This window comes from Nomascus leucogenys, chromosome X (genome assembly GCF_006542625.1).
Source record: "Nomascus leucogenys isolate Asia chromosome X, Asia_NLE_v1, whole genome shotgun sequence".
Lineage (NCBI taxonomy): Eukaryota > Metazoa > Chordata > Mammalia > Primates > Hylobatidae > Nomascus > Nomascus leucogenys.
In genome coordinates this window covers 116883077-116891847 of record NC_044406.1, presented here as the reverse complement: position 1 = coordinate 116891847, position 8771 = coordinate 116883077, and the positions used below count along the sequence as shown (strand labels likewise).

Here is an 8771-nt window from a genome sequence, read left to right as displayed (position 1 = left end):
ACCTCACTCCACCCCCTCATTTCATGTCACCCCCCTTCCCTTTATTCCACCTCACTCCACCCCCTCATTTCATGTCACCCCCCTTCCCTTTATCCCATGTCATTCCCTCTCTATTCCATGTCTCCCCCTCCCATTTATTCAACTCTATTCCCTCCCCTTTACCGCACATCACTCTATCCCCTTTTTCCCACTTCACTCCCTCCCCTTTATTCCACATCATTCCACCCCCTCATTCCTTGTCACCCCCTTCCCTTTATCCTATGTCATCTTCCTCCTTATTCTACATCAACCTGTCCTGTTTATTTCTATTCACCTCTCCTTTACCCCTTCAGCTTTCTAGTCAGAGCTTCCCAACTCACCCCCCAAATTAAAAAGAAGAAAAACACAGTAAGCCATGAATATGCTGCTGTCACAATACAGATGTTTATTAATGATTAAATGCCAGAGAAGTTTTAACAATCACAAATCTTTGAGCTCAGCAGTTGTTATCCATTAAATGATCAATTTCTATCCCTCAATACAATACATTCTTCATTCTATGGACCTTAGCAGTTGTTACCCATAATATCAGCTGTAATTGTGGATGTCATACGCAACCCATATCTGTGTGTTACCAGAGCATGTCCCACAGTTTTGTACTGTCCTGTATAAAGGAATTACAGAGACGATAGTTAAGAACATTTGTAATCAGGTGACTTTACCTACTTGGAACTATGTGTCCTTATCTAACTAGCTGTTTTGCTGACAACAGGGTGTAAACACCAATTGTCTTTAAAGCAGATCCAGGCAATAAAATCTAATTTTTCCTCTAACTTTGGATCCTGGAAACACTAATTAGATCTACACTTGAGGTTTCCCTGTTGGCGTGACCTGAGCAAAACTGCACAGAATTTTGGGAGAGGCCATTTGGCGAGCCATTGGTCTGAATAATTTGGAGGGGGAAATCCTAAGGTGGTGGAGTTGCTGCAGGGACATGGCTATGAGCTGGTGTGACAAGATTTCGCATTGTTTGTCTACTGTCAGTAGGCTGACCTAACATTCTAGCATGCGTCTTGACGGCCTTTCCAACTGAGCTCTCTGGAGGAGGGTAGGAAAGTCAGGGAAATCATGCAATCCCATTTGGGGAAGGGAAAGCATCTCACGATTTGTGAGGTTCCCTGGGAAAGGTGTTTACCACAAATGTCACATCAATTAAAGGAAAGTCTGCAGAGAGAGAGAGAAAGCCAAGATCAGGGGTAAAAGGAAAGGCAAGGTAGCACCGGGGAGCTTGGGCATGACACAGAAACATCTCTGCTTTTACCAGCAGAAGAGACCAAGCATCCCCAGTGAAGAGGCTGGCAGTGTGTTTGGAATTCTCATCCTGACCCGAGCATCAGGTGGAACTCCTTCTTACCTTCAGATCTTTACCTTCAACTCTCTCCTTAATGTTTCCTGTGACATCCCAGATCTACCCCCACCCTTTTCCCCTGTCTGGCACCTGATAGAAGGAAAAACATCTAAGGAAAGAAGTAGCTGACGCCAGTTTTGGCCTCCTTCTCCCGGGGCACACGGAGCAATGGGCGGTCTTGCTCCAGAATGGGAGGGTTACCCGCTCCTTCCTCATCGTCATGGGAATGGGCAGTGCTGGGAGGCACAGCTGGCTCCTCAGAGGAACCTGAAAAATAGTAACAATGTTAACTCCTTATGTTTCTAGACCTTATACTTTGCACAGCACCCAAGGCACTAAGACCTAATTTTAAGTTTCAAATACAGTATGAGGCAAGAAGGTAGGACAGGGATGATTATCCCCATTTGACATATAAGAATACTACAGCCTGACAGCAGAACACAGATCTCTGAATCTAGGACCACTGTGGGAACTGGGAAAAGAGCTGAGTTAGGAAAGAGAAAGAGTAAGACAGATACCCTGTGCTCAGAGGGAATGGACAATACCACCAGGGAGACAGGTAAGAGGGTGACCTCCTAATAACCACCACCACCCTACAAGTAACCTGACTAATTTTACCAAGCAAACGAGTAACAAAGCTAGAGCTGAAAGCTTACAGCACTGCATGGAAGACAGAAAGCAGGTGTTGCCCTTCAACACCTCTGGGGAGGACTTGTAGTCCATGACTTGGCCAGGCTGAGACTTGTTTTTAAGGAGAGTAGTATCTACAGGGAATGCAACATCTGCATCTTTATGAAACTGAATTGCCTTTGGATTCTGAACCTCTTTAGAGTTGAAATCTTTAGGTATTGGGACTTCTTCCACATCCATGACTTCTTCAAGATTGACAGCCAGGTCTTGTGGAGGGTCTGGAATTGTATTGAGAATGGAGACATCTTCAGTTTCTGGAGCCATGGTGGTAACTTCTTCTTCTTCAAATGCATTGGCTTGGTCTTTCTGATAATCTTGAGCTTTGTTGTAAATCTGGGCATCCTTAGGTTTTGGAGCCACACAGAGAACTGAATCTTCTTCAAGACTGGGGCTTTCTTCAGAGTCTTGGTTTCCACTAGCATCAGAGGCTTCTTCACGTCCCAGAATTTCTTCAATATCTGAGGCTTCTTCATTGTTTGGGACTCCACGCACATCTGAGAATTCTTCATCGTCTTGCATTTCATCAAAATCAGAGACATCTTCAGGGCCTGTGACTACATGGAGAGCTGGGACCTCTTCAGGGCCTGTAATTCCATTGGTCTCTGGAGCTTCTTCATGGTCTGGAATTTCTTCAGTGTCTGAGGTTTCCTCATCATTTGGGATCCCATCAAAATCTGAGACCTCTTCAAGACTGGGATCTTCTTCAGAATCTTGGATTTCATCATTATCTGAAGCATCTGCATGGTCTGGGATTTCATTGTTTGGGATTACATCAAGATAGGGAACTTCTGCAAGGTTAAGATTTTGGTGGTCTTCAAATCTGCTCCTTCTTCTAGGTCATGGTTTGGGTTTTCTCCAGGGTTCAGGATTTCTTGCACATCTGCGGCTCCTTCAAGGTCTGGGACCATATCAAAATATGGAATTTCTTCAAAGTCTGGGATCTCAGTGAGTTCTGGAATTTCATTATCTGGTCCTAGAATATCTCCAAGGGGAGGAAGATCATCAAAATTTAAAGTATCATCATTATCATCATCATCATCTTCCTCATCAAGCTCTGGTATTCCTTCAAGATGTGGGCCCTGAATCTCAAACTTATTTGGGATTTCTAGACCTTGAGCTTCCCCAAAGACTACTCCTTGATTAAGATATTCAAATACTAGCTCTTCATCTTCCTCAGAGGACTCATCTTCCTCAAGGGGCTCATCTTCAGCAACGACCTGGCCTTCAAAAAGGGCCTGACCTTCAGCAAGGAACTGACCTTCAGCAAGGGCCTGACCTCCAGCAGGGAACTGACCTTCATCAAAAGGCTTGCTTTGAGCAAGGACAGCAGCCCGGGCTTCAGCAGAGGTTTCCACTGGATCAGAAAGTAGTGCATCCTCTTCCATCTTTATGCGTGCACTCCTGAATGGGAAGGATTTTGAAAAAGTCAGTTTGTGTACTTGCATTACTTAATATAAAGATAGTCTGGAGTTGGAAAACCCCACAGGAGAAGGTGCTTCAGGCTAAGAATAAAAAAAAAACAAAAAAACACTCACTGGATCTTCCTCAAGTTCCTGCGTCTGATAAAATCAAGCGCTTCCGGGCTGGACTTCCACACACGCTTAGCAACCTGCCTCTGAATATGGGGAGGCACCTGAGGGTAGAATTAGCAACATTAGCCATCATTACACAGCACCTTTTCATTTATTCTCATCTCTTTCAGGTACCCAGGACTAAAGGTACCAAGACCAGCTAATGTGGGAGGAATTTCTAGACTGGACGATCTTGTGGCTGCCTGTTTTGGCTACCCTCAAAGATGCAGGTACAACTGTGCCTTGCCTTGTGAACAGGAGAGGGATGTGTAAAACAAGTGCATCCAAAACTTGCACCTACCTGGAAGAGGACATCCCAGTTATCAATCATGGCGCGGACCACATTGACAGAAGCAACATAGTGATCAATCCCCAGCTTTGTTTTCCTGGACTCTCTCTTGCCAAACTTTCCCTTTTTCAGGAGAGCAGATCCAAACACCAAGGCCAAGTTAGTGGAAGTCATACGGTTGCCTGGGACCTAGGCAAAGGAAAGCAGAAAGTGATTGATGCTGAGGTAGTTCTGGGAGTTGTACAAATGAATATGTCTCTTTTTATTCTTGTTTCTCTCTCTCCTCTCCATCCACCCTCTTGCTGATATACTCCCACATATGTCCCCTACTACAGTTTTCACTACTGTTTCCAAGATCTTTTTACCAACTGTCCATCAATGCCAATTGAGTCCTCGCAGTTCTCAGTGATTTTATGCAGGGCCTTCAGCAGACGCTCCAGGGTATCACTGTGGCAGGGTGGCATCAGGTAGACCAGCAACTGCAGGGCAGAAAGCTGATCCTGGGGCTTTAAAGCTAGAAGAAGGAAAACAGGGGCTGTCTCAGGGGGACAGTCTTGGCTGCAGACTGATACCAAGGGAGGTGAAATTCTGTTTGAAACTTGCTGGCAGTTATGGAGAAAGTACCCAGGCATCTTGCCTTTGCTCATTTCCAAAGCATGTGAGCTCAGGAAACTCTGAAAGCAAGAAGTGCCCCCATAAAAACCAGACCTCCTCTACAGAACCTGGGTGTTGTTTTTTTTTTTGACCTGAGAGGGCACACACATCTTCAAGAAGGTCTAGAGAAATTTCCAAGCAACAGACTTATAATGGAACATTTAGAAATACAAAGAAAGTAACCCAAATTAGTTTTGTATTAAAATTTTATTTTTAATTGACAAATAATGATTGTATATATTCTGGAGAGGTTTTTAAAATCTTCTTATGTTCATTTTGCCTTAGTTCTTCGAAGTCCTCCAGCCTGAGCTCTGTCCCTAGAACCCCTAGACCCCAGTAATATTTCTTTTCCTTGCCCTACTAGGGAGGTCAGAAGACTCACTTGCTGTCAGGAGGAATGACATGTACAGATCATCTGGCAGCAGAGAGTCCTTCATGTCACGGAAAAACTCCTTGAGGAGTGCAGCCACATCATGCACATTCTGATTGTCATCCAGTACTACATCCACACCTTGATCAAATTCTTCACGGAGCTAGGAAAAGGAGAAGACAGTGACTGTCTGCCTGGCCCACCACAGCTCCATCTTGGTCATTCCTTCAACAGGTTCCAGGATTCAGTGGAGGTGGCTGGCAATATGGTGGGCCTGGGGGCTACAAAGAAGAACCTGCTCCTCCCCCCACCAGGTAGTCAGGTCTATGGGGGAACCCCACCTCCTCCTGCTCTTTCTTATTGGAGGAACAAACATGTAAACATAGCCAATTTACCTGACGCACTCGCTGCACGGAGTATTCAAGGGTAAAAATCCCCACCGTGCTTAAGCCTGAAAGAAAAGACCAGCGGATGCTAAGCATCTCTGAATCCCTTTCCCATGGCATTTCCCTTCTCCCCCCACCCCCTACTGCATCCCGACCTCCACTGGGTGTCAGGGGAATGTTATCCAATCCCTTCATCCTCGACCTCTTTTCTCCTCCCATTTCTAGAACATCCCTCCTTTCCCTTTGCTTCCTTCCTTGATTTACCCATTTGCACCTCCCTTACCATGTTTTTCAATGAATTGGCAGCAAGCCTCAACAACCTGGGGGATTTGTTTCGCAATCGGATTGAGACTCATCTTCCTTTTGGATCCCAGAAGTCGTTGGCCAATTGGAAAGGAAATTTTTGAAAGCTGCAGGGTCTGCAGCAGCAGGGCTCCGTCTTCCAGCTCAGCCAGGCTATCCACAGACACTGCACCCTGTGGAGAAATCCAGATTATCTTAAAATGGGAAATAAAGAGAGTCAATTAGGACCTTCCTGAGTACTGTATGTATGACATTCAGAACAAGATACATTCCCTTTGTGGCAAGCCAAGGACACCACTTCAACATATTGTATTCAGCTCCCCCCTGCTTCTGAGGGCACAGGCCTTGACCCTCCGGCCTCACATTCCTGCATACCTCAGGAGAGGCCCCTGCCTGAAACCTGGAGGGTTTAACTCACTCGACGCCCACGGCGAGTGAACTCCCGGGGCAAGGTGGGCTCATTCCGCCTGCGACTGAAAAAGCGCCGGATGCGGCCAAACACCCTTTGCACCACGTTTCCCCGACGACGGCCCGCAGCCTGACCGGTGGCTTCTTCAACCTGCATCGCGGCTGTCAGTTCAAGATGCTTGCGGCGGGTAAACTCGTTCACCAGGACCTCTTCCAGGCGAATGCCAAATGTCTTGAGTGATACAGCTGGGGAGCCACGGAGAGAAAGAATGAGAAACGTCAAAGCCTCGCAGCGCTTAAATCAGGAGGAAGCAGGGGCTGCAGCACTCCTCCCAGCAACCACCCGCAGCCAACCCCACCTCTCCAGAACCGCAGCGCCCCTCCCTGGGGAGCTAGCCAAAAAGACCCCGCACTGGTTTGGCGAAAGGACTCAGCTCCACTCAGCCACCCCGACGAGGCTCGAGGTCCCTGCCTTAAATTTTCCCTGGGGGTGACTACCTTGAAGCAAAGAGGGCGATTTCTTCGGGTTGATCTGTGTGGGGTGAGTCCACCAGGAAGGTCTGAGAGGACTGCCCCAAGCACCTACAGCTACTGCGCCATTTCCTGATATCACCCCCTGTGGGGTTTGGGAGCTGAGGAGATTGTCTCCTGGGACAGTGGACGCCACCCAGTCTCCAACAGCCAGGGCCACACTACACAGGGGGTTAGCATTCTATTTCTTTTCTAAAGAAAGTACAAGAGCCCCCTCACCCCTCTGTTGTCCTCTCAAAATCAGAAACCACTTATCCAAGGTGTTCGGACGGTCAATAGGTAGAGCTACAGGAAGAGAAAAAGAAAAGATACACTTACAAATAGGACTTAATAAGTGACTAAAACATCCCAATGCACTGATCTGCAGCAGGGGGAGGGGGTGGCAGAGAGGCGAGCTCTGTCCAGTGGGCTAAAAGTAATATGCTTTCTATGAGCCTCAGTTTCCCCACCTAACAACAAGGACAAGCCTATCTCACTCTTATCAGACTCCAAGAATTTAACCAAACCAATCTAACGCGCCGCGTGCGCACCGCGCATCTTGCTACGCACCCGTAGTCGCTCAATACAACACTTAAAACATAAATTCCGGGGCTCTGAAGTCCCCAGATCACGCAACAGGAGAGGGGAGGGAGGGGCTCTCCTGCAGCGCCACCGCGGGTGAGGGTCGCCAAGTTACTGCGGGCGCGCTCGCACCAGGTTGCCGTCGGCTCCCTGCGCTGCGGCAGGAGAAGCGGCGACACCTGGCTGTCCCCGCACTCTGAATCTGGCATCAGGGGCTGCCAGCGGGGGCTCCTCGCCCTTTGCTTCACTCAATTCAAGCTGCGTTCGCCGTGCGCGCCTAGCGAAGCTGCCACCCCCAGCACTTTCCAATACCTCTGGGGGCGCGCCTGGGTCCGCGCTACCCGCCTGGGCTCCGCTGCCAAATCCGCGCGCTTACCCCTGAGATTCCCTGGTGCGCTCGAACCTCGTCCTCCGCCGCGTCCTGCTCGCCCTCCGGCAGACAGCTGAGGTGGGCAGCGCTCGAGGCGCACCTCCTGCCGCCGCCCCCGCGCCCGCACCGCCCTCCCGCTCACCGCCCGGCTAGGAGCGTCTGTCTCTCACGCACTGTCTTGCTATCTCCCTCTACTCTCTGTCTCTCGACCGCGCTCTCTATCTCTCCCAGTTCTCTCCAGAGTGTCCCTCTGCGCTTCCGCCTCGCTCTGCCCTATTCTCGCACCGCACCTGGTGCGTCTGTCTCTTCACCGGCCCTCTGTCCACTTGTCTGTCCCTGACATCTGCCCGTCTGTCTTACTGCCCCCTCAGCCCCCAGCCTTCGACCAAACTCAACTAATTTTTACCTCTTCCGCAATTCAACAAACAGCCTTCAACTCCGGCTTCTTCAGTTCCCCAGACGCCAGGAGAACTGACCAAGTCTGCGATCAGGCGTGAGCCCCTCCCACCCTCCCAGACCCCTAATCCGCCCCGTCCTGCCCGGAGGGTCCACTCTCCCGAAGGCGAGGATGCCACAATCCGGGGTACAGCTTACCTCTGTCAGGTTTGAATTCGGAGAGGAAATGTCTGGCCACGAGTTCGTGGTAAGCAGTCTCTTGCAGCTTCAGACGCTCCAGCTCGGAGAGGCTGTGTATTGATACCATCTTCGTCTTGCGGTCGGGGCTGTGTCCTGGGGCTCCTCCCAAGACACTCACTAAAAAAATGAAGGCGGACAACAACAGCAAAGGGGGCATGATTCTGGGGCACAGTGCCCTTGCTGCCTTCAGAAAAGGAATGCAGCCACCCATTCTGGAATCGGATGATTATCAAGGCTGCATCATCCAATTGTCACTGGACCTGGTGGAGAGAACTATGGGGGTGGGGGCAGAGGGGGAGGGAAAACTGGGAGGCGGCTTCACCCTCAAGCAGAGCAGCCTCTGGTTGTTTTTGCTAAAAAAGAAAAAAAAATCCAACTTCAAAAATTCAGCCCTTAACAGATAGTCCAGGAAAAAGAAAACCTCATTAGAAAAAAAAAAGTACAAAGAGAGAAAACAAGAAGAAAAAATAAAAGAGAAAAACATTTTTTAACAAAAGCGCTTTGAAACAAAAATAAGATAGTATTTTCCATTAATTAATTAATTAATTACTTAGAGCGTTTTTAGAGTTTTTTTTCTTTCCATGATGATACTCAATGCTGTCCAGGTTGGATAAA

General features: G+C 48.6%; 1 protein-coding gene across 5 annotated transcripts in view; it reads right to left on the bottom strand.

Moving 5' to 3' along the window:
* Positions 1-401: 401 nt before the first annotated feature.
* ARHGAP36 (Rho GTPase activating protein 36) overlaps positions 402-8771 on the bottom strand; it is a 31309-nt gene continuing 22939 nt past the window's right edge. For 3 of the 5 annotated variants that reach the window (XM_003262326.3, XM_003262328.2, XM_003262327.2), the window contains exons 2-12: positions 8115-8273; positions 6809-6874; positions 6069-6304; positions 5631-5823; positions 5357-5412; positions 4974-5124; positions 4303-4451; positions 3950-4126; positions 3613-3710; positions 3372-3478; positions 402-1654 (exon numbers count right to left, since the gene is read on the bottom strand). In XM_003262326.3, the coding sequence (XP_003262374.2) occupies positions 1497-1654; positions 3372-3478; positions 3613-3710; positions 3950-4126; positions 4303-4451; positions 4974-5124; positions 5357-5412; positions 5631-5823; positions 6069-6304; positions 6809-6874; positions 8115-8273 (1550 nt within the window). In that variant the 3' untranslated portion in view covers positions 402-1496. Of the gene's footprint in view, positions 1655-3371; positions 3479-3612; positions 3711-3949; positions 4127-4302; positions 4452-4973; positions 5125-5356; positions 5413-5630; positions 5824-6068; positions 6305-6808; positions 6875-7526; positions 7595-8114; positions 8510-8771 lie in introns of those variants that run through there. The other 2 variants (XM_003262325.2, XM_030806794.1) reach the window with 2 other exon arrangements.